Source organism: Calidris pugnax, unplaced genomic scaffold (genome assembly GCF_001431845.1).
Source record: "Calidris pugnax isolate Ruff unplaced genomic scaffold, ASM143184v1 scaffold18, whole genome shotgun sequence".
NCBI classification, from domain to species: Eukaryota; Metazoa; Chordata; class Aves; order Charadriiformes; family Scolopacidae; genus Calidris; species Calidris pugnax.
The window spans coordinates 11,307,711-11,334,382 of NW_015090812.1; the positions used below are offsets into that span (position 1 = coordinate 11,307,711).

The following is a 26,672-nucleotide window of genomic DNA, read 5'->3' on the forward strand; positions in this document are numbered from 1 at the left end:
GGGGGGAACTTTCAATACGTCATGCCAAAGTCTGCAAAGTGGCTTAAGTTTTTAATCAATAAAATGACACCTTAAATAACGTTCCGCACAATGTCTAGTTCTTTAGTGATAGATTGACTACTTCTAAGATATATGTTGAGTATACGGGGGAAAGAATTTGCCCATTTACAATTCACAGTCAACATCAGAAATTCTGTTACTATGTTTAGTTCCCTCCTTCCACAAGACAAAGTGGAAAAAAAAAAATCCTCTAACATTAGACATTTGTCAGACTATTTTCAGAAAAGGAGGCAGAAGAGATGACTTCAGAGTAACCTTTAGAACTGAGAGCTCAATGTTGTTTTTCAACCATAATACAAGTACAGAGCACTTGGATGACACCAATGAATCCAAAGTAGCAGGCAACGCAATCATCTCGCTTGCTCGAATTCAGAAGACGTGTTTCATGTGCTTGATTCCATATGTTTTGAAGAAAACCATGATGATCAAGGCCCAGAGTCCTAAAATAAATCCCCCAGGAGGATGCCAGTCCTTTTGTTTTGGTTTCTGAAAAAAAAGAAAAAAAACAACAAAAAGATAAACACAAAGAATTTGTGCTTAGTTTTCCCGTTAAACAGGCACTCTGTCTATAAAGTGTAAAAAAAACGTAAACCCTTTCAGTAGAGAAAAATAACAATAAACTGTATTTCTTCATACAGTAGAGCATCTTTCTTCTGGATGTGGTGGAAAGGCTGCTGGGGGGTGAGCTGCCCCTCAAGCAGGGAGGTTAAGTACCACAAGGCCACTAGAACTGTGCCTCAGACACCACTGATGGTTGTGCATCAGCGTTGTGGGACATGCTCAAACTCATTTGTTTGGACAGCATTTCTCATGTCTGGTCTCATGTTAATACAAGAGAGAAATGCTACGAGTATGAAAAACAGTTCCTACAAGTGAAAATGTAGAAGAGAAAAGTCAGTGTTGCTTTTTCCACTACCTAGAATGTTTTCTACAGCTCCTTTTGTACTCAGAATTATGTGAACAAACAGATATGTAACCACATAAGGAACTAACATTCATCATTACAGGGATATCATAAAACAAAACAGGATTGTTTTTAACGTCAATCACATTTCCCAGGGGCCTCATTGAGTCTAACTGCCTTTCTTTAATGTAGAAATATATTCTGCAATTCAAATACCTGTCCCTTCAACAATTTTTTTCATCTTCAGTAAAAGGCAATACACTGCAATTTGTTAAGGTCTTTTCTATCTCACACTGTGCAGTAAGACAGGATAAAGCTTGTCTGTCCTCTTCCTCCTCATATTTAAAAAAAATTCAGATACTACATATTCAGCAAGAAATGGATTGTAGAAGATAAGAGCTGCTACGTGCCCCGAGATCTGTCTCCAAGGCTAGGAATAAGGTGAAGCAAAATATTAGTTAAGAATATCATAACAAAAATATCAGAATTACAGATTTTTAGAAGTATAACTCAGTCTCTCATGCTTGTGCCTACTCTTGCCCTCAGCAGGTATGTTTTACAGCTCTTCTAGGCAGACAGAGATGATTTACTATTACAATAATAAATACCAAAGTGCTTGTCGAGCTTTTTACTCCTGCACTATTTTGTCCTTGTATAGGACCAGAAACAAGGGGCAAAAGAATATTTTGGTTTTGTTGCATTTAGGTCAAATTTAAAATTCTCTTCCTGCCATGTGAGTAGCTGTTACAAAAGACAGTACCATTGCAATTTCTGTGTGAATCTGCATACAGAAGCTTGTCGTTCTCCACTAAACGTACCAGGTGGCTGGTGAACTTTAATGCAATAAGGAACAGTTTGAAGCGTCTGTTCTTTCAGAACAGCTTTCCTATCAACAAGAAAACAATGTTTGTTGATTGCTCAGCTCTCATTTTCTAAGCTACGTAGTTTTAGCTTTAGGATTTTTCTCCAAGTACCATGTTTGTAATTAAAAAGTGTAACAAATAGCCGTGTCACCTGAGACACCAGAAGAACTTGGCACTCTGAAATATTAATGATTTTACTCTGATACAGGAATCACGGAACCAGCATTATAATTCACATCAACAACAACCAGACCAAAGGTATGAGCAGAGACGGTGTCTATATATGCAAACCACCCCATTTCCTCAGCAGCTCTCATCAGCTGCAGCGTACGTGCTGTTGGTAATTTGCCACCTCGCTGATGCTCGCAACCACACATCTCCACATCAACATCTTAGAAAATCAACCCTGTGTGTTCAAAAAGGCTGCCAGCACACCTCGCTTCTCAAAGTAACGGCACACGACACTTCTCCACACAAAGGAACTTTCTTGTTTAAATCCTCCTAATTAACCCGTAACTTCGTATGCATATTGCAGTGCCCGTTTCATCAATCTCTTTGTACTATCAATCTTTCCTTTCTTGGATCTCAGACAAATTCCTTACCACAAAGTGGCACCTGACCCTTCTAGACAAATGACTTCAATTTGCAGTCAGTGACACTAAAAGCCTCTCTCTCCTATTTTGTATAGAGCACGTAATTTAATTTCTTTAAAGAATTTATATGAATAAATATTTATAAGGTGATCTATGAGTATGGTTTTAAATTTTGTCATGCCATGTACTGAAGCCTCCATGGAATTCCACAAGCAGGGGCCAGTGCAGCAATGGCTCCGAGCTGAGAAATCAAGGACATACGTACAGTCACTTTAAAGCCATGGGATGCAATGTAAAAATGTGAAGTATTAAAAACATGAGGGTACAACAAAAAATACATCTGAGGCTATACAAGAGCTACAAACTTCATAATCTTAAAAATAAATTGTCTTAATGAGAAAGATTTACAGACCCAGAAACTGAAATCCACAAATACATATTAAACCTCAATAAAAGGCTAAAGAGATGCAACTCTGTTGTACATCTGTAAGTCAATAGTGAGGTTAATTGAGCACAAAATTATATTGAAATATGCTGGTATTTTCCACTAGAGGCACACAGACATCAAAACCTTATGAATACCTAAACTAGGATTACACAGATTCCTGTTAAAAACACACAAAGTATACCTTTAAGAGCTGAAATATGTAATTTGCTTTATATTAACTTGATCATAGATTCTGAAGAAAGTTCATCACTGAATTAAAAATGTAATTAGCTTTCCAATTGACAAGTTCATCCTTCTAAAATTGTAACAAATTTAATACAGAAAACTTTGATAACCAATCTTTGCCCAGCTGGGCATGTCAGTGAAGCTGTACAGGAACTTCAGTGTGGTTTGCCAAGAGCTGCATTTTGCATCTCTGAATGAAACCCACCTCTATGTAAGATGGAGCTGCTGCTTCCGTGAATTGCACCAACAAATTGTACTTTTAACACCAACTGGCAGAGCTTTCAGCTGGCACCATTGTACCAGCAGACCCAACAAACCTCTCCCCGTGGCACACCCGTGTCACTGCCACAAGTGCTGCCCTGTACCTGTGTCACCGTGGCATCACCCCGAGCTGTCAGGGCCAGGCCAGCAGCTTCCGTGGGCAGGTCAGAGGGCAGGGGGATGCCCTGCCATAACCATACAGGAGCCTCAGGTCTACTGCTCCAGAATCTGCTAGACTATTTTGTGCAAGCAGGTGGGGAAGGGTCCCAGAGATCTCTCCTAAGGGGAAAAACTACTAAAAGAAAGAATCACTTTAATAGCAAATGAAAAAGTTTCCTTTTTAGATCCTCATGCTGGAAAAAGGTTCAGAAGAGAGAGTGTTTCTTTCTATGCTAGTTCTGTGGCATAAGCAATCCCTAGATAAAGTGCCCCTTTATATCAACTTTAGGACTGATCAGAAAGCATTACTGAATAGAAAGTTTTTCCCAGAGTCCTAAAAAAACTTGAGTGTTTATCCTATGAACATTGCAGACTTCAGGATCTTATTCCAACAAATTTCTGTGAAAGTCAGGCAATTTTTGAAAGTCAGGCATTTTTTCCACTTAATGAGAAAATGCCAAATGGACAAAAAATGTTAAATATTGCAGAATTTTAATTTGCGATTCATTATTTATCTTTATTATGCTTAAGCTGATGTGAGAAAGCGTACTATCATAAAAGACTACAGATTGGTTCCAGTACTTACAAATTATGTATAACCTCCTCATACTCGGCACTGATCTGGAGGAGCAGAGGCAGGAGCTCTTTTGCCTCAATTATTTGGAATTTCATTGTTGTATTACCCACCTTAGAACTTCACGTACCGAGTACTGCTGCTGTTCCTGACATATTTAGGTTTTGTGATCTACACCACAATACAACCTCATTATAAACGCCCTCTTTACCCCTACAATAATAGCAGTAACACAGGTGAAATGCACGTATAAAATGGTACAATGTGTCACAAACAAACACATTTAGCAGCTTACGGGCTAGTCATTACCGAATTGCTGGAGATTCCAAATTAAAAAGATAGGTAGCTAAGCAACAGCAAGCTTCCTCCTGTGAACAGTTTTCTATTGTACGCTCTCTAGTTCTGGTAGACTCATTATCTGGTGGAACTTAAAAACAGTTTAACAGAGTTGCTCCAAGTACTGTAATTAAAGAGAGGATAAAACAGTGTATTTTCAAACTGGATGGGTCTGTAGGGACCCAAATGGAAGGTATCCAAGACTTTCAATGAAGGTGTTTCATAAAACATGCAATACTTGTTACTCCAATTAAAATTAGCTTTATGCATAAAATAATAAAAAAAGTATTAAAGCTGAAGTGTAATTAGATTAAGAATGGCTTCATTTTAAAATGTTACATCAGAACAGCAATAAGATTTAAAACACAATGTATTAACATTTCCCGTGGAAAACACTGTGTTCAATATCATGATATTCCAACCCTACAATCCTCTTCCAACAGAACTCCCTTTGCATTAGTGTCCTCGGTAAGGACAAAAATACTGGTACAGAAAGCTTTGGGTTAAACTCAGAATCCACATTGGGATGGCTGCAGTAGAGAAAGCAGTGCACCCAGTATATAGTCAGGAATGTAGTAAATTCCCAAATGGAAAAGGGATACGCAAATTCTTCAGTCTTCTCCAGCAGCTTATTCCATACACAGCTTTAAAAAAGTGGGCAAAACCTTAGAAATGAACATGCACATCATCCGTGCTATGGGGGATGTTCTTCCCCAACCTGAGGCAGATGGTGTGTGTTTGTACCATGAGTGCAAAATAGCCATATGTAATGGCACAAAAATAAAACATTAGAAGTGCTGCATTCCAACGAGTCCATTAAAGTGGCAGCTATCGTATTTCAAATTAATCCCTGCTTGATTCTCCCTGGAGTTTCAGTGCAGAGTACTCTAGACCCAGTTTTAGCCTATTTATTGCAGCACACGTGGTATAAAATACCAGCCCGGATTCTGAGGCTGCCTGGCAAACAGCAGCAGGTCCAGCACTGGGGGGAAATCCCATGCACGTCCCTTTGTGGAATTCTCCACTTCTACCAGTCCTGGAGCCAGCAAGCACCTGCAAGGAAGTGAAGAACATGTGCTGCTCCTCTGTGTAGTGCTCACCATCATTGTTAGATCATTGGGGTGGGTTTTATGTCTTTTGGGGTGTAAATATCCAAGTTTTCTTCTTGGTCATTCTCCATTTAAATGAACATTTCTATTTCTTCCATTCCAACACTAATGGTTCTATTTCTTGTTTCTCAAGATACTTAATTTTATGTTAGGGTCTGTGTTAAAGACCAACATTGAAATAAAGATTCCCATTTCGAAACAGGTCTTTGAAATCCAAGGCCAGCCTCAGATCCAAAACTGAAACAACCTGCCTGCTTCTCATCTCAGAAAAAAACCCCACAGTGATCTTAAAAGGAAGGACAAGGAAACTCCTTGTAAAAGCCAAATTCTACTATGCCAATAGCACATTATATATTTCCTAGCGGCACTCCATAACAATTCCATTACTTGCAATTTAAACTTTCAAACTGGGTAATCCTCTCAATTCTTACGACAAAGCACACAGCAAACTTTAATTTCAGAATGAATTTATATGTATCACAAGCAAATCACAGCATTAACTATGTCCTCAAAGGTTTTAGCGGAAGTATGTGCTTCTAATTTGCCAGTTACAGTTTTGATTTGGGGTCCTCACATGGGAGTGAGGACCAGCCATCTAGTAATAGTTTAATCCTCTTTTGTGCCCACAGCAAGATTAAAGTCATAAGAGAACTTCCAACATAAACAGTGTCTGTTAATCTGCAAAACAATTTAAAGCACTTTTGTCTAATCTCCCAGTTTGTATTTATTAACCACAGTGCCACGATTACTGATATCTCCAATATTAATAAAATTATGAAGAAAGTTCACTCATCATCAACAAAAATTCATGAAGGATACAGGGAAGAACAGCAGTTAAACAGAATTAACATATCAATGCCTACAACTCCATTTTAAATATTTACTTTGAAACATGTGTAATCACCATAATATAAACTACAATACTGCTATGATAGCTTTAGTTTTTCATTTCCTTCTAAAATATGTAATCTATAAGGCCTTTTTAGAAATGAACTTCTACTTCAAAAATGGCTGCTCACTTATTATTCTCTTTCAGTATTATCTCTCAGCAATACATAGCGCTTTAAAGTGCTTTTAGTTGTTAAACAATTATTCATTAATCTTCCAACCTGTGACACAATACATAATATACTTCTTCTAATCAAAGGGAGCTTTCCCAGCACCTGGGGCCCAGCGCAGTTTAATTCCCAGAGAAGCCAGCACTCAGAAAAATGTGGCAAACACAAGAGGGACTGTACCGGGGGCCTCCAAACCAGGCTGGGGGACTTGCCACAGCCAAAGCTGACACACACAGCTCTCTACGGGCAGCAGTAATTATAAATATCTATCTTCAACAGAGGTCTCACCTCTGCTCGAGGGCTGAGCTCTTACCTGCCCAGCTACTAGTAGTTACATTATGGAACTCGTGCATGCTTTAGGGTAGAGATTAAAAAAGTCACAATATAAAGTAGCATTTAGGAAAAACACCCAACTACATCTACTTAAGTTATATTAAGAAAATTGGGTTTTTTATATTTTAATCCTATTCATACTCTTATATGAAGCCATGATCATGATTTTTCACAAAAGAGCACCTAAGTCCGTAGCAAATATATGAATTACATTTGCAAACACAAAACTTCATGCCAACTGAAGCATGCAAAAATAGAAGATGAGCAGCTCAGTTAAGGAGATGCGGTATTCAAAACTTGGCCACTGCTACTTTGAGAAGCATCTTTCTTTTTTAATAAATGTTGATATTTAATTGATTTAAACAAGAGGAAGATTACTGGCAGAAACAGCACACAGTGCCATGCCACAAACAGAAAGATGAACTTCTTGAGGTCCTTACACTAAAAAGGGTCAGAAAATAACAGAAATACACATTAGCAAGGCAGATTGCCTTGCAAGATTAGCAAGGCTCAGTGGAGAGGGCCTCTAAAAATTATCAAATATAAGAGCAACCCCCTTGCTGCACTTTGGGTTAAGCAGAGAGAAAACAGCAGCTGCAAAAAACAAAGGCGGTGGAAAGGGTGCACAGAAGCTGCTACAGGGACAAAAGTATGTTGCATTCACAAAAAAAATTGTGTAAAGAGGGCAAAACTATTACCAGAGCACTACTGTTCCACACAGCCTGCACTGCTCACTTTCTCCTGGGAAAAGATTATCTCCAAGTCTTGAACGGTGCAGATCTTGTTCAGAGACACACAACATGCCAGTGCCAGTGGGAGCAGAACCAGAGCCAACCCCTCAGCCCGGCAGAGGAGGCAGCGTGGGCATGGACAGTGCCCACCCATCTCGGTCTGGGATGAGTTCTCCAAGCACCAGCCTTCCCCAGCCCAGCCTGTCTAAGGAGCACAGCGCACCCACCTCCTCCTTGGCAACCTAACTGGGATTCCCCACAGCATCTCTCTGGACCACAAGGTGAGCCCATCCAAATGCTTTTATATCAATATGCTCTGAAGCAGGTTTTTTTTCCTAAATCTCGTAAAATTAATTGTATGCCTCAGAACTGCCATTATGAAGCATAATTTTGATCATCAAATTCAAACGAAGTTGTTTCTGTTTGTATGGAGAAACCACGATGTTCATAAATTATTATGCTATTCCTTTCAAAGTAGTAGTGATGCTTCTAACCACACATTTTTTTTCTGGATATCCCATGAGTATCTATTCATTTATTTCCAGGTGGCAGGCTGTATTAACAACAGATGTTAGACAACATTAGATCTTATATTCAATATGCCATATTGAGTACAAATTCTAATCCAATAACTCAACAGCTACATTTTAAGAAACTGGAATCGAAATAAGTATTTCTTATTCATGTAATTTTATTGCTTATTTCTTAAATCTCTACAACTATAATTTAAAAAGTTCTCCTTTGCCCTGAGCTGTGTGCTACATTATATACGTGTGCAGTAGAGCTCCACATTTTCTAGCTCCAGCTTGCACAACTCAAAACAGCATTATATTTAAGAGACAGGCATGAAAAAATGGATGAAGGGAGAAGCAGGGCTGAGGCAAAAGGTGCCTGCACATTTATATGAGTGAGATCAAATATGGCTGTGTTGTTATTGCAAACCACTTTCATTTGCAATGAGAAACCAATGTATTGTAACTGGTGATAGATCAGTTTGTTCCCTGCCACCACCCAGCTTTTAAAAGCAATTGTTGTATTCACTAGTTTTCCACTCAAATGCCAGACAAGTATTCTCACCCGAGTTTATTTCATACGTACTCTCTATGTGAGCAGAAAAAAAAAAAGGAAAACGAAAAAGAACTATTCTGAAATATCAACATAATACTTTTGGCTACTCTGGCTGCTACACAATCTCAGAAACAGTCCATAAAACATGGACACAGCAGTAATACAGACACTTATTTAGTGGTTCCACATAATTATACCTACACGAGAAAGCCATTTCTGTTATGTTGGTATGTCAAAGAACAAGGAGTCCAGAGACCAGATCCATTACTGCAAAGAGTTCTTCTAGGCAGCTGCCATTAAGAATGACAGATTTATGGTATAAATATTTACTGTTCCTCCATGACATTTGCATGACACTAGATTCATCAGTTGAATGCTACATGGGGCTCAAAGACCATCTTTTTGGAAGAATAAATGAGTGTAGCTGAGTGTACACCCCCCCAGGTTACCACATGCAATACGTACAATATCAACATCTTTCCGAAAGGGTAAGTCTTTAAAAAAGATAAAACCACAGATGTTCCTAATCTAGTGGCAAACCAGCTGCACTTTTCCTGCCTACCATCTAAACTCACCACAGGCTACTGCCCTACCGATGTCATGTTGTCACTCAGTCCTCTGTAAGTCCTAGTCATCATCTGTTTGTCAGGCATCTATTTGTAGATGGTCTTTCACGTTAAGCACCTCCCTCCTGAAAACATGGGACCACTCACTATATTCACAGAGTCCCACCACCGGGGCTGAGCTTCTCCAGGAGCATCAAGCCAGAGGAGACAGCTGTCAGTCTGTGGGGCCTCTTGCCTGGGGGGAAACTGAGAGGAGGAGAAAGATGGCTATGGCAGGGTGCCACACACTGAGCAAGGAAGCCACTCGCTACACAAGTGATGGCTTGCACAAAGCTGAATCACAACTTCATGCAAAGAATTGTGTGGAAACCATGATGTGGGATGCTGTCTTGTCTGTGCAACAGAATGAACACAACTGCTCCATTACTGGAGTCTTCATTCATTTACCCCTTCCATGCATTCTTCAAATGGAAATGATTTCATCAAATTTCAACCCTCTGAATTATTTAGGGAAACAATTCTAGACAGAGCACTAGAGAGCAGCCTGCCAATATCTCTATCTCTGGCCATTCATCAGTCCTGTCAAGAGCGTGTGAGTTACATTGCCGTGCTCCTCACAGTATTCTACTGAAGGGTAAACAAAATATAATTAACTTAACACAAAAAAAATCACCAAAGGCACCTCACTAAGTTTACACGGTTAAGTGGGATAAATGTGTGAATATATTTGGAGCTAACAGTGCCTTCACCTGAGGAAAAATGTTCAGAAGGTATCTTCCATCACAGCACTGCAAAATATGTCAAGCTAAGGTTGGTAACATTTATATTTCCTCCTTATCCATGTGAGCTTATTGGTAACAGCTCCTTTTTATGCTGCATAAGCTCAGAAGAAATACAGTGGATAGAAGAAAAAAAACTAGCGAAACTGTCACTGCTAATTTTACTACTCACTGAAATACCATTTAAATACACACTGTCTATCAGAGAAGCTTTCATGTGTAAACAATAAAAAAGTAATGATTAATAAAAACTGTACAAGGTTATGCGAGAAATGAAAATGTTACAGAACACTGAACTGACACCAGAAAACGGAATTAAATCTTGCATCTTGGACATCCTACTATAAAGTTCTTCAGTAATCTGCTTTATATAGAAAGGTCCTGATCCTACACATACTTAGTGACAGGTAACATAAACTAAGTCAAGAATTTAGTCTTACAGTCAAATTACATATGTGCTTACACACACACATGTTTCTACACCCCCTGCAATCAGTATTAAGCAACAAAATATGGAATAAAGACTAAGTCATACTTTGCCCTTTGCCTAAGGATCTAACAGCATCCCTTCCTTTCCCTCCACTCCACACACACATCCGTGCACACATCTGGCTTTCTTATCCCTGGCGTTATTATTCCAGGGACACAAATAAAACACACCAGAAACCCATAAACTGGAGAACTAATTTAACAGCCAGAATGGATGCTGAGCCCCCTTTCCAGGCCTCTCCTCACAAAAACCACACAACCACATTGTACTTCTTGTTGGGTAGTTCCTGTCACCGCTTTTGGGGAGGGAAGAGCTAACGAAGAATCAGACCACAAAGTCTAAGATAAAAAGTAAGAGAAACTGGAAGTGGGTCTTGACAGGAGCCACTCAGCAGCATCAGGAGAAGTGACAAACAACACACCTCACCCCTGTAATACAGCAGATCTGTCTTTACACCAGGTTCTACTGCAGAGCGAGCCAGAAAAATTCTGACCAAGTTGGGCATAATTTGGGAATGCCACCTTTGATGGCCTTCATTGCCGAAAGAGGTTTCTGCAGAAAAATTAGCTGAAAGGCAGGAAAGATGCCATTTCTCTGCACTTAAAAACGAAAGCCTTATTAATCAATAACCATCTAGGAGTATTGCTTACTTTCACATTTGCCAGTAAGTCTCATTCCAAATGCACAGCTTGTTCCACCAAAGACTCCTCCTATCAAACAGCAAAACTGATCACCAAAACGAAAGCAACTCTGGAACAGTATTTCTTCTGTTAAATAGTGTATTTACCAAAAGAAAAATTGATTTAATTGACCATTAAAAGTTTTGCTAAATCAGTTTTCTTTTAATTAGGGAAGTCCTAAAACTTGTTCAGATCAAGCATAATTTTTAAACTACTACCCTGGCACTTTATAGGCTGTTATGATATATGATAAGATTTATATTTTTTTAATTCAGTAAGAATTAATGAAATATATGTAGCAGTAGCTCTTCTTTCCATGATATTTTAGCTTTTAATTTCCATGAAAAGACAATGAATACAGTTACTAAGTAACATTTTTTTAATGTAGACTTTTACTCCTACCGTTTAGTATAATAATAATACTGAAGATTATAGTTGCTACAACCCCAAAATTCAACTGCTAGGAATTATGCTTTCTCACTAAGGTTTCTGTGGTTTAATTGTCTTCATCTAATATTGATATTTGGTACTTGGCTGTAATTAAGAATAGGGGAACCATTCTTAGAATGCTATTCCAATCCATTAGGCAAATCTTCTCAGTATGATATGAAAATTTTCATCTACTTAATTAGCACACCTACTTCTTCCAAGCTTAAGTGCACCTAAGCTATATTTTATGATGGCCAAAGGAAAAAAAAGAAACCACAACACATCAATTATGCCTCCACTCAATTGTACAACTATTTTAAAATGTGTGAACAGTTAAGACAAAATTGAAAAATTACCATAATAGGCTTTTGACACTTCCCTGCTTAAGCAAAAATTAATTCTAACTCCCTGTTTTTATGCAAAGCCTTTATAATTTCTCTAATCTTGAGTTCCCATGAGAGAGAACACAATACTTTCAAGTACAAGAGTGTGAGGCTTGGCATCTTCTCTTCTTAGTTATGCAGTTTATTTGATGGAAGTCTAAACCGCTAAGCCTCCCTTTGTGCTTAATATAAGCCTTCCTCAGTGGAAATACAAGTTAATTTAAGTAAAATGAAGTTTTAGGAAGAATGCATTCTCTTGTACAGAGAGCTTCACTACAGCAAAGCTGTTTTAAATGCAGCATCTGTTTCCTGAATTGCTCTAGAACCTGTAATAAAAATGAACTAAAAAGAAGCAAAATTTTTAAAAGGTACTTTTATATATGAAACATCGTAAACATAAAAACAGTCTAATGGAGTAATTTATTTATCATTTTACTACATTTTTTCAGTTTCATCTTGCATTGTGCATGAAGACGCTCTATCAGTGTAATGAATTTGCATGTTCTAAGCATAAGATGTTAAGCATCTTCTGCTTTATTAATGGTGACTATTATTAAAACCTTCTGCTTATGTTACAGAAGTCAATCAGCTATATTGCCAGTATACACTTCAACATGCAGTAAGGTGTGTGGATCACACACTAAATTCACAGAGTTATTTTATACATCTCTTTGCCCTCAGCCACAAGTGAAATATTTGTACATCAGATACTATGCTACAGCAGCACATGGTATATTATGATGCCTACAAACCTATTAAGGTCACAGAGAGCTTGTGCATATATTTAGTCTATTCCCATGTGAGGCAGAGGTATATTATTTGCATACCATTATGCACTGAAAACCTATCCAGTTATCCCCACTGGAGACAACTCACCACAATGACCTAAATAGTATTCACGTTTCCAATATTTGAAGGAACAGCAAATAAATGGGACCCAGTGCAGACAAATCCAAAAAGACACAGAACATCTAAGAATTCAGGTTTATAAATGACACATGCAAATGAGTGCACACCAGTGTATCACAAAAAATCGCATGGAAGAACGATGAAAAAAATGAATTATATGCTTAATAGAGGACTACAATGTTGAGAGTGAAAATGGCTGGAGAGATAATTTTAGCAAAACAGCTCTGACATTAGCCAAGCTTATGACCACAAAGGAGAACAAAGAGTCTCAAATCACAGAACTCACTTAAAAATAACCTCCTCACATTTGCAGCGACAGCAACAGTTCTAATATCAACTGCCCAAAACAAAGCAAGATAGCTATTGATGTTTTATCTATAGCACTGTGCAACAATTCACATTTCATTAGCAACTGAGACCCCTGGGACAGGTATATATTGCTTCTTCAATAACAGCTGTAATATCACGCATACTTTCTGTAATCATGTACATGTACTAATGCGCCGTAATTGTCCTCCTCGTTTATATTCCCCCCATAATTACAATATTTTGATTAAACATCTACCAGCCTCTACTCATTGCCTTTTTCTAGTCATCCTTCCTGATTTGAATATAGCCACAAAGAAAGGAGAATATAAATAAAGTATCTACGTACTCTGTGCAGAAAGTCAGAAGAGATTAACGTAATGGTCCTTTATGGCCTTAGTCTACAAATCAGAATCTCTCACTGTTAACCTCGTTTTGCTTTTTGCCAACATGCTATGTGAAGTTTACTTTAATCTGTAAGCATTTTTGAACCTGTCTCTTTCAGTAGAGCTCTGAGCGTAGCTACAGCACAAGAGAAACAGTAAGCACAGTCTTAAAATCACAGTTGTGAGCCGGTTGTAAAGCACAAGAAAAGGGCATCATGTCACAATCAAGTTCAAAGCCAGAATAAAGACAGAGAAAGATCAATAGTGCATATTGAAAGATTTGTGCGTACAACATCGTCAAACACATGGCTGATTCAGCCGAAAAAAGCACAAATCTTTTTTTTTAATATAAGAAATGTAATAATTTTTAGAGTTCATGGTTATACAGCTACTATCAACCCTTCAAATGCAGTTATTTGAAGTTCAGATGAGCAAACCACAAAGAGCTACAGCACTCTATAAAGCCTGACATGTTACAGTCAATTCCTGAACTTCTTCCTTCATTTTACATCTTAGATAGTGCTTATTAAAAAGAAACGATTACAGGAATTACCTCTTAAAGAAGTTGCAAATCCAACATGGCACCTCTAACAATTATGGCTACTACAGAGCCAGGGTATCTTCTAATATATATATATTTTTAATAGTACATCTGACAATTCTATATGCTGGTGGGTATGAAACTGATGTCTCATACTCCAGGAAATGCACGATGCTACATTGACATATAATGCCTCATATTACCAGTATTCTCAAGGGCAAACTGAGCACTCCCATGATACACACAAAAGCCTTGAATTATTTCCATTTCAGCTTTCCAAAGTAACAATTATTTTCACTCTCTTTCACCTGCTCATGTGAAAACATAAACAAAAATTTTCAGGGACTATACATACACTTTATCAGTTTTGGCTGATACCACCTATTCTCGTCGGCTTTAGAAATTCTGTAGTCACATACCCAGCCAGGCTGAAAAATGCCTTTTTTTTTTTAAGCAGTGGTTTTCAGCTCACTGCTGTGCTTAATGACCATAGGACTCCAACAGGAATGGGGGAGAGTGGAGTGTGGCCACTTGAGGGGCAGCCCCTGGTTAAATTGCTCCAAGCTGCCTGTCAAACTGATCTTCCACCCTGTGCCAAAGAAGAATGAAGACACAATTCCAATCTTTAAATGTAAGGGCTTTCATAGGTCAGGGAAAGAGAAAAAAGACATGACCTCAGAAAACTGAACAGTTTGGTGCTATACTATTTTGTCGAAACTGCAGGATCTGTACAACCTAAAATGGTCATTTTCAAAACACTGCATCAGATGCATCCATTTCTTCACACTGCATCTCCCCAAAGAGGTGACTGTGTTTGAGGGAGAGCACAGTCTAGGGGTTACTGTCATCTTCCTGGGTGACAGTTCTGCAAAGAAGTGATAAATTCACATTCCAAGACATGACAGCAGAGACTGGACCCTACTGATGCCCAGGCAAGCTAACAATGTAAATGCACATCAAACAGAACATCTTGATAACTGCTTAACAGTTCTTAACAGGGCTGTGCAATAGGAAAAAAGAGATAATTATTTTATAGTTTTAAAAATATACTTTGGTTTCATTTAAAAAAAAAAAAAAAGTTAGGTAAATTTCCACATTTTAATGCATAAACAAGGAAGAAAGGATGGACAATGCATGCAACATTCCTGGCAAGAAAAAACAATATCCTCCACCTCCAATGCCTCTGGGCAGCTGGAACAGGCCATGGCAAAGTTTCCCCTTCTTAGCTTACAGAAAATGTTCAGAGTGGTATTTCTAGTAGGAAACAGTTACAAACAAGAACCCCACAACGGAGTGTTCAGGTTCCTCACGCAAGAAACCTTTCAATGCATTTAGTTATTCAATCCATTGTTTTCAGCTATAATTGGAAGAATTTAATACTACATTCAGTTCCCCTGTAATGCTCAGTCAGCAACAAAAACCACTCGTGCTTCTTTTCTGGCTCTGCCGAGCTGTGCTGTGTGCAGGTAAAAGAAAAGCTCCCCATGCGTGAATATTTTGGTAGCCTATCCTTACAGAAATGAAGTTCCTCATAATTACTGTTAAATGTTTAAGATTTGGAGGCAGCAACTGAAAGAAAAATAATTCTAAGATACTTATCTTTATTGTGTCTTGAAGACTAAGAGAAGAGCTTCCATCTAATATTTCAACTTAAAAAGATAAAGAAGCAGAACCTTCCCTGTGGTTGAGAAACAGTAAAATAATGAGCCTGGATAGGCAGAGAGTGATCACCCACTACAGTCCTTTAATGGGAATATGGAAGAAAAGAGACTGCTTTACTAGGTCTCTGCTTCCACAGGCTTTCCCTCATCCTCAGATTAAAAACATAACAAAACAAAAGCAGCTGCACCTTGACTGTAAAAACATATCATCACTAATTTATGCTAATGCCACATCATTGTCTTCTGTGATCAGGAAGCAGCAAGGAGAAAATGAACAGCAAGTCAAAAATATTATAATTTATATCTTTTACAAAAATATTTTACGCTACGCTCAGAAATATGCTCTATTTCAGGAAAGTTACAACTTCATTTATGAGATTTCATTAGGTTAACGTGCTACTTGATTTCTGAACCAGAAAAACAAGAGAGACAATCTTCCTGTCTGTGTGGACTACCAGCTTACATATGGGGATGCTGAACACCATCACTAACTATGCACTAGAAAAAAAATGCCTGAAAATGTTTCTGGTTTAATGTTTTGCCCATAAAAGATCTGTACCAGCTACAACCAAGTCAAGAATGTGTTTGGTGATTTCTTGGAGTGAGAAACAGGGGACTTTTCCACTTTTAATTTATTACTTATAGAAAACAGTACTATCAAAATAATTAAGCACTTATTCTCTAAATTTAAAGGTGCACATTGCATACATTAAATGACTTACACACACAGCAAGACTGCTACTCACAATTTTTTTAAATTAACCTTAATATTAGAAGAAATATTAGGGAGTGAACTTCAAAGCACTGATATGCACCAAGTAGCACACAGTGTTGGCAGGAGTGTCGCTGCTGCTCTATGACATATTTGGTTTGGTGGTTGGCAAGACCATGCAGTAATAGCTTTTCACAGAAAGTTTATTTTGCTCCTTTTGAGCACAGAGTTTTCTACTAGGTAGCATTCAATTCAAAGGAAGCCAAAAGAATTTAAATAATCTCTAACTTATGCAACAGTGAGAGACATTAAATCCACATACTGTATATAAATTAGGGAAAGAAGCAATTTCTTATTTACTGGATAACATCCAGCCGCAATTCAACTTGAGACCACTTCCATTAGAGTTATAAAATGCAGACAAACCATCTCGAGGTTACACAATTCACAAACATACGCTTAATACAGAAAAGAAAAAAAATATCTTAGCAAACCAGATTAATTTGTAACTCCTACACACCCCAAGCACCCTAGCAGAAGATGGGCTGGTTCAGCCAAAGGTGTACAGCACACCTGGGTTTAGTTCTGCACAGGAATATAGTCAGAATGCCTGAACCCCAAAGATGACTTTAGCTGGTGAGGAAGAGGATGTTGGCAGATTTCCACAACACACATCTGAAACAGCTTTTTTCACCTCTAGTCATAACAATACTTTCTTCAGTACGTTGCTCAGAACTGCAAAAGTAAAACCTGAGCAGGCAGGTGTCCTAGTGCAAGGTGACATGCCACAAGGCTTTTTAGTGGGTAGCCGGGTAATGTATTTTGTCAAAATAAAATTGAATTCAAAAGTGAGAGTACTTTCTAATCTTTTATATGAAAAATTCAATTTTCAGTCATCCTGAAAAAATACAGTTCTGACAAAGAAAAGCATTCCTGAAAAGACCTGTGTCTGTGCCAACAAGTGCAGCAAAATTTGGACCTTTTGGTAAAAGCTCGTATTTTATCTTTGACATCATCTACCTGAATACTATGACCAGTGTTTTAAAAAGCAAGATATTCTTTAAAGCTATTTTCAAACACAGGTACAGGGACAGATTTTCATAGAATGTATAAATATCTATCTCTTAAACTTTACACATCCAACCTGACACATCTAAGTATCCTAAATTGCTTTTGAACCTCTCAGCCTGTAAAGACACAGTAAAATGCAAGTACTTCAAAACTTTTGATAAATTATTAGCCATAAACCAAAATTACCAGTTTAGGCACCAAATAAAAATAATAAAATGCACCAAAAAAATTAAATAAAAAACCCCAAATCTGTGCTACCACTGTGCTATTAGGCACCTTGCATACTTGACCACAGTTCTGAACACCACTCATGGTTTTTCTAAGACATAAATAGGAACCAAGTCTCCACCATCAGAACAGATGTAGATTGAGCACGAGAGGTCCCCCCCTTGAAACTTAACAATTGCTATAGGGCAGCTACAAGGCGAGGGGCGAGGCACCAGTATGATCACTGAATTTTAAAGTTATGCTTTCAAGACTCTATCAGTATGTGACGGGTTAATTTTCATATTGAGCATTTCACAAAGATCGTAAGCCACATAAAACCACTTTAATTTAATGTTTGTGAAAACATTTAAGTCTAAGAGCTAAAATTGTTGTGTTATAGATAATCAAAAAATACTTCAAAAAAATCTATACAACATGGTGTGTTCTATTTTCTTAATACTGTTTCAACAATTTCCAATGCTGCCAAATGCTGCTAAGGAAAACCTCTCTCAATTAAATCAGCGTGAAACAGGAATAGCATCAACAAATGCAATAAACTAACACTCTACTATGTGAGAATGAGGTCCTGAGAATGAATAAAAACTAATCTTCAAAGCAAAATGATTTCTTTTTTTTCCCTTTTTTCTTTTTTTTTTGAGCGGGGAGGCAGAAGTGGGAGCAAACTCATTACAGAAGCACAGAATTATGGAAACAAAGACCTTCTTGCAAGACAATACGGAACTGCAACGTTACAGTCATCTTTGATGATCATCAGTGTGTCCATCTGTAACTCTAGAGATCCCTCTCCTGTCTTCTTTCTTAAATTTCATATTTAATATCCCTTATTGTGTAGTGCAATCAATATCCTCAAACTAGACTGAATGTGGCAACTCCCTAACGTCCTCTGAGTCTAAGCTCAGCAAAGATAATGGTGCTCATGTGAGTTGCTCAACTGGAATCTGGAACACACAGACATATTTACTCAACAGGGTTAGCACGATCTCCCAGTCATCTCCTGAGATTACAAAAGGCATTTTCTGCTAAGGCTTCTACAGAGAGGCTACAGAAATGCACTGGTTAAAAACTCTACAAAACAAACAAAATTAACACAGACCCCCAAAAGGAAACTCAACCTAATTTAATTAAAAATTGTATCTAACATTCTTCCATGCATTCTCCCATATGAGAAAAAAGCTTGGAACTCTTTATTTTTAAGTAAATGGGCAACTGTGAGCCACGTCAAATTTCAAGTACATTGTACAATCACCACCATGGGCTGGAAGTTTGTTTCATAGAGCTGTCCAGGCCGGAAGGGACCTCCATCCTGTTTTAACAGCATGTTAATTAATTTGCTCAATATTTTACAATGGACTAAAATAAGCATGCAAGGTGACCATGGCCAGAATTTGCTGTTTCACTTTGTTTTCAATTATAACAACATCACAAGATCTGGCATTTACCCACTGAAACGTGCCTTTTGTCATTAAAACACTCGTCCATCAGTAAGACACCTCTAACAATTTAAGTCTCTTCAATATCCTACATCCCAGTTAGACAAAATACATTAACACACAGTGCCATTCAGAGCATAAGCACCAGCACTAAAGCTGGTCACTTTTATTAAAATACTTGCTGAATTGGAAGGCCAGCAATGAATAACCTTTATGACAAATACAAACAATCTTCTCAAACACAGTTTCTCCTGTTCTTTCACCAGACCCGTTTCAACCAAAGACAAGTGCAGAATTAAAGTACTCTCCTTCTTTTCTTGGCCTCACTATTCATAAAATTATTCTAAGTGGCAGCATTGTATGCATGGCTGTACACAAAGAATCTCATTCAAAAGTCTGCCTTCTGTGGGAGTTCCTCTGAAAGCTTCACTTTTGCCATTTTAGAGATTTGTATTAATGACTGCATTGCTTTATGAAGCACTAGTGGTTTTTTATTTCAGTTAAAAGCCCACATTTTTCCTTTTTGTTTATGAAAATGGAGAGCGCTACTTTGATTACAAATTTCTGATTTTGGTTTGTGTCTGAAAACTGGTGGCTTAAATGTTAGTATTTGTTTTCATTCTACTGTTTATTTTCTTTTCTTCACATTTGTCTTTTTAACCAACCATGGTACAATACATTAAATATAACATATTTCTCAGAATTGGAACTTTACAGGGAAGCTTTATAGAGATGTTATTTTTTTATTTTCATAGCACTATATTAATAAATAATTACTAGTAATTATTTGTATTTATAGTAATAGCCATTACTATATTTATATTACTATATTTATAGTAATAGCCATAAAGATTAAGATCAATCCCAAAATCAGGTTCTGGGTCTCCTTTCAATAAATAATTTAGGATGTAGCAAGTCTGAAATTTTCTTGTGGAATAACCTGATTAGAAATCAAAATTTAATTTCTGTTCATTAGTATAATATTTTGTCAAAGTACTGAAGAGAACGTTAGAAATCACATGTAAACACCCAAGAAAACCATGCAGACTTTTAGCGGTGTTCAGAATTTACAGTGAAATTTGGATAGAATTAGCAGCCAAGTTGGCTACTAACTACAATTAAAGTCTAGTTTGGCATTATATCCATTTAGGACACCTGTCTAACATTGTGAAGTTTTAAGGTATACTATAAATATACATTATTGATTCCTTTATTCCTGCCTAGAAGTAAACAAACCACAGGATGACATAAAACAAATCTTACATGTATGTAGAAAGAACAGCAAAGGCCCATACTAAACACAGTGATTACCCATTAGGATACAGCATCATAACAGCACAAATACTGGTTTACTGAATACAAATACTGTTTACCGAACACTATTCAGTGGTTTTACTCATGTTATTTTTTGTTTCTTATAATTTATTCCTTTTTTCCTAAAGAAAAAAATACATGCTAATATAAACTCAACATGGCCCTTGCACTATGCGTCCCAATTGTCAGAGGTCCCTCAGAAACGTCATATGATCATCTTTGCTAATTCACAGGACACCAGTAGAGACTATGCATAACTGATTGCAGCTCCTCGAGGCTCAAAAAGGGCATCACAATCGTACAGAACCTGGGCACACCACCTGACTCCCTGACACGACAGCTAAACAATGGTCATTTTATGCTGTTTCTCTGCATCAAAGACATTTGCAGTTCCGTTGGATTTGCTTTGCTGCCCTGTGTGGACCACAGTTCTATGCTACTGGTAAATTTGTTATAGCAAACAGATAAGAGTACATAAAAAAATTTTCGCCTTTCCACAGTGCAATATTCTATTGCAGTGTAACACACTGTAGCCAAATGAACCCTCTGTGGTTATTACCCACCAAATGTTGTAAAAATATTACTATAACATTTCGTCTGGTCAACCATCTTAAAGGTTAATTCTGTTTCCTATTTGAGATTTTCCTCTAGGTGAGCCATTCCGTGCAGTTTCTATTTACTGATTCCAAACAACCCCCAAACTGTTTCATTGCTCACTCTCACTGTTAAGAACATATTGACTGGCTGCCTGCTCTGCTGTTTAATTCATTTATGCTGAGAGTCAGGCATGAAGACAGAATTTTAAATGTGACATTTGCAGGCTGTTGGGTCATTTGAAGCTCTGACAACACCAGGGAGTTCCTGACATACAAACTGGTCCTGATTTCCAATCTTCCATGTTCTGAACACATCAGAGATTCTTCCCCAAGGTGCAGATTTCAGCCAAAAGTTTGAAAATCCCTTGTGTTTAAGTCTCACAGAAAAGACCTGTGCACTTTAAAATTTTAAAATAAAGCTTGTGTTTCCTTCAAGGTAAAACCAGCACTGCTTGCAGCGTGTGACTCAACTGCTTAAAAATACCAATCGACAACGGTATTCGGAAAGATCTACAATAATAATTAATACTAATAGGATATAGGATTTTGTAAGCAACTTTGACATTTAGTGGACTTTTATTTGTTCCTGTTGATCTTTCAGTGATCAAAACCAGCCCAGTGTGAAAACACAGCTTTATCTCATGACTGTTTGTCTCGCTATTGCTACCCTGGCCAGCATTAAGCCTGTTTTCAAGCTGGAAGTTTTCTTTATCTCAAGGCAGTGAATGGACGGTATCATTTTGTCTCTCATGATCAACTATCATAATTTTCCCAACTTTCAGGTCAATTTTTCAGAGTACACCTAACCTGAAAGATTCCATACTGCCAGGGTACCATCAGGAAAACAGTAATCTGACCTATTTGCTCTAGACTATAGTTATCTGTCCCTGAAGCAGGACTCGCATCTACTAAGTTAAAAAATAGTATTTTTTTTTGAAGAAAATTCCAAATGACTCTAACAGAGTAGGTCTTTTATGATTTCTTTAAAGCATCACCAAGAAGGGAGATACTATGTCTCAATACCCATGTTTTACAGTACATCACGAGTTTTATGTATGCTATTTGGCTATAAGTGTTTCCACAAAATAGGCAGAGCTAAGAGCAAAGACTGAGAAGACATGTGAACGCAGGCTGGGCACCTAATCTACCAGCAGGATGGATTGAGAATCAGACCCTGAACTTTGAGAAACGACTACGAAGAGAGCATAGAATTTTCTGCACAGAAAACATCTCCCTCTTCCTTGCCATATATTAGGGAAAAAAACCCAAAAGACCTGTTACAATAAAAACTGCAGCCTGCTATTCAATCCCTGCTCCAAATGTCCAAAATCATCCCTCATTTGGTTACCTAAATCAATGGAAGAGCATTGATTTTAAATAAAGACACAGTTAGAAGACACAACCTGGGCAAAATCTCAATCTCTGGTTTTTTTTATTGTGCAAAACAAAAAGAATAAAAAAAACCTGTGCAAAGCAGATAGTACGATGACACTTCTACAGTCAGAAACAGAAATAGTGCTAACGCTTCGTTCAGAGCTGTATTAGTAGGGGAGATTGTTTTCCCTACTCAACTCGTCAAGACAATTATTCCACAATAATGATTTTATACTTTGGCTGCTTTTTCAGGAAGGGGAATATCATTTAGGTCAGGCAGCAAATTTGAAAAAATTAGTGGATTTTTTAATCTTCCATATCAGTAGACACGCAACAATTTTAACAGCAACCTCTGAAGTGTCAGCTGTGTCATAGAAGACACACCTCTTCATTGCCATGTTCAGAGTAAGACTTTTATAATTTAATAGTTGTCACCTGAAGAGTATGTTGGGTTTACATACTTGCAGCATGAGGACATTGATTCTGTATGACCTAGAAAAGCAGTTTAAGCATTACAGATGTTGTTTATTCTCAAAGAAAATCCTTAAAATAGAAAGACATACCTGGTGTATTATCTGAGCTACAGGAAGTTGTTCAGCATATTTTAGTGGCTCTGTTGCCAATTCATCCTTTGGAAGCCTGGGAAGAAATGAAGTTAACATTTATCAAAGTTAGTTCAATGTTTACCAAAAACATTTACAGAAATTTAAGATTTTTGGGCACATTACTTTTCAATGTGTGGTATCTGGGAGATATTCAGTTTAAGATGAAGAAAAAGTGTATTTTAGGACCTTAACTGAATATATATCTTACAAAGCCAAGTGAAAGAATAAATTTATAGTAAACAGAAGCATGTGCAAGATTGCGGACATCTTTCCCTGACCAAAGCACATGAAACACAAATTTAGCAGTAGAACCTTTATGTTTAGTTTTAGACAAACATAGTGCTGGTGAAAGCTGGATTGAAATCCCCACAGGACAATAGTGTTAATGCATTTACAGAGGAGATTCAGCCTATTAACAATACAAGCTTCTTCACTCAGTCCTGCCAACATAATTCAGATGTGTTCATCTCAAAAAGGAAGAGGGATTATTCACCATTTCCCATTTTTTGCTCTAAGTGCACATCAGTGTTCAGCTGTGGTAGACGTTCAACACCAGAAACATTTGTGCATTTGCCAGCACAGTAGCTGGCTTTCAAAAGAAACTAGCATGAATAAAAAAAGTAGAATACTTCACAAAGAAAATGCATCATGACCCTTTAAACTTCAAATAAACTGTCATTGCAATGAAAATTCAGAATCCATAAGCAGTCTCTTAAAAGAATGCTTAAATTACAGTAAATTAATATGAAAGCATGTTTTAAACCCTTCAACCATATTGCTTTCTTCTACTGGAATGACACAGCATGTGCTACATTTTCAAAGTATCATTCAAGGTTTTCATCAGTCATTCCTCAATCTTTCTGAAGAGTTCTATATATAGGAATTTGAGTAAGATGACAAGAAAAGAAGGGGAAAAAAAAGACCCGCATGAAAACAACGCCTCTCTATAAATTTAAAGCAGAATTACTTTCAGACAAAACTGTGGCCAAGACATTATTTTCCAGGTTCAAATTACTACCTTACGCCCATTCAAGCAAAAAATGCTACATGCTTGCTGAGTTAATATACCTGCAGACTGACTGCCAGGTAAGAACCAGAAACTACAGGCTCAGACTCTGCACTGGGAGTCAGCAGGCTGTGGTAAAAGAGAGGACAGTAAACACAAGTCTCTTCCCTTTCCCATTTCTGAATTTGTGTTGTGTTTTTGATTGCTTTTCAGCTCCAAATGAGAGCCTGAATACCCAGAAACCTATAATGAACAGAGTATGAGGAAGTATGGAAGTCTTACTGGATTAGAAATTTAAAAGCAGAGAACAAAAGAAATGTGGCTATATTTCAAAGACCGTAGTGACAGCCTGTCTAGAACTGCTTAACGTGCTTAAGAAAAATTAAGTAAGCAAGCTCTGAACTACTGAAGCTGGTCTACTACTCATTTACTTATATGGTTTTCAGAGGTTTTGGACTATTATGGCCATGATGAATTTCTACTCACAACATGAAATATACTGCTGTTACAGGCCAACAAAACCATCAGAGCTTAAGTGGGCTCCATAACCCCACTGTGGTGTGTAGAGGGAACCTTTCTACTGATTTCCTTTCTATCATTTGCGGAGTCCTGACTGGCAAACATACCACTGCCTATTTAGCTACCCACAGTCAGCATGAATTTGACATGACTCCTGTTCTTCTGGGAGCCTGTTAGCTGACACAACACCTTGATTTATGCATACCAGCTACATAAACCCATTTCCTAGCCATAGTTCTAGATGTGAAATCACTGTAGACAGAACAAAATATTCATCAATATCTTGAACACTTTACAGGGACACTGCAAATTTGGAAAAAAAACCCAAACCAACAGTATCTCACATCCCAAAATTAAATACTTCAAGTTGCAAGTAACATCTACAATTACCATAAACTGAATGTCAGCAGAGAAAAAAAAAAAAAAAGGCTTGTCTGTTCTATCAAGGACTTCATGCATTTGGCAATGTTTTCTGTCTAGACAAAGTCAGCATTCCCTTGCATATTCAAACACCTTCCTTGTCAATTACAGAAAAAAAGACCTTTCTTCATATGTCAAAGGATTAAAAAAGAGAAAAATTACCAAGATAATTTTAAGCCTTAGGAAGCTTTACTAAAAAAGCAGGGAAGGGAGAATAGTATAAATGTGTATTTTAAAGTAATTAGATTTAAATTGAAAATAGGCTGATAGGAGCCTTTCAACACCAAGAAAGAGTATTTTTTCGTTTTTCCTAAATTTGCTTTCTGAAAAAAAAAACCTTTATATATATAAGACATAGATTAGACAGGTGCACATTATAATATATATACATACATGTGTCTACATATATGTACCCACACTATAGTAAGTATACACGCATGCAGGTATTTTGGAAGAACAGTTCAGAACTGTTCTCGAAATTTTTGCTTAAATGCCATGAACTTCTTGGATATGTACTCAGTGATGTACTAGCTGTCAACTCTACAAAAGAGTTTTGATTCTTTCCTGCAGATAAGCTTCCTCAACTGGATAAGCACATATCTCAGTCTTTTATATTAAACTGCATAAATTAAAGCATGGAAGCTCAAAACTCTTGACAAAAAAAGCTGCATGAAATATTGCCCAACTATATTCTCTACCTGGAGCAAGTCATTAACTTGAGCTAGCAGGTATGATAAAGCAGTGTATCAATAAACTCAGGGCATCTGTGGCTACTAAATAAAGTGCAAGAATAACCTGCAGTAAATGATCTCTGCAAATTTGACAATAATAGTGTAGTCTCCATTATGATGATATCTAAAACCATTGCACGGCATTTTGTCAAGTGAATCTGGTCTAAACATTTGTGTAACAGGTATAAGGCAACTTCCTCTGAATTTCTTTCTGCTTCTTTTATCTTACCAACCTGCTGTGCAGTCATTCTCTCTAACAAAGGTGAAAACAGGACCGTGCAACAAGAAATTGCTACTCTGTAAGCAGCATGGAGGATGAAACACTGCATCCAAGAGGTTTCTATGAAACAGCATCCATTGTGAAAGAACAGGAGTAAAGTCAACACTCGTCTGTCCTGAGAAAAGGCCAGAAACAACTATTGGAGCCTAAAATCAAGTGGGCGCAGAGGTGATATTTTAAATAAGAACAGAGACAGCTCACTACCAGTAAGATCAAGCAACATGACATGACATAGCTCACAACTGCATCGCTGAATTCTCTCCCCCAAAGCAGAGGCTGTATCCAAAACGGCCTGCTCTTGGCATGTGTTGTGCCCTGATCCATGCAAACACTGTCCAGGAATGCCCTACCTGCCATAAGCCAAAATAGTACCGGGGACTGTGCTAACAATTAAACGTCACATATGACTGCAAGACAGTCTATCAGTCCGTCTAATTTACAAGCACAGAAGCAGCCTCATATTCTGTCTCTACGAAAATGACAACTGGCGAGATTGGTCAGTTTTGCAAGTGGATCAAAGAAAAGCCTCCATCA

The 26,672-nt window shown here is 37.5% G+C and overlaps 1 protein-coding gene across 1 annotated transcript in view; it reads right to left on the reverse strand.

Annotated features, from left to right (window-relative positions):
- Positions 1-6: 6 nt before the first annotated feature.
- The window catches only part of PIGK (phosphatidylinositol glycan anchor biosynthesis class K), a 69,355-nt gene continuing 42,689 nt past the window's right edge, over positions 7-26,672 (reverse strand). The window contains exons 10-11 of the mRNA XM_014939320.1: positions 23,141-23,216; positions 7-546 (exon numbers count right to left, since the gene is read on the reverse strand). Of these exons, the coding sequence (XP_014794806.1) occupies positions 430-546; positions 23,141-23,216 (193 nt within the window). The 3' untranslated portion in view covers positions 7-429. The remainder of the gene's footprint in view (positions 547-23,140; positions 23,217-26,672) is intronic.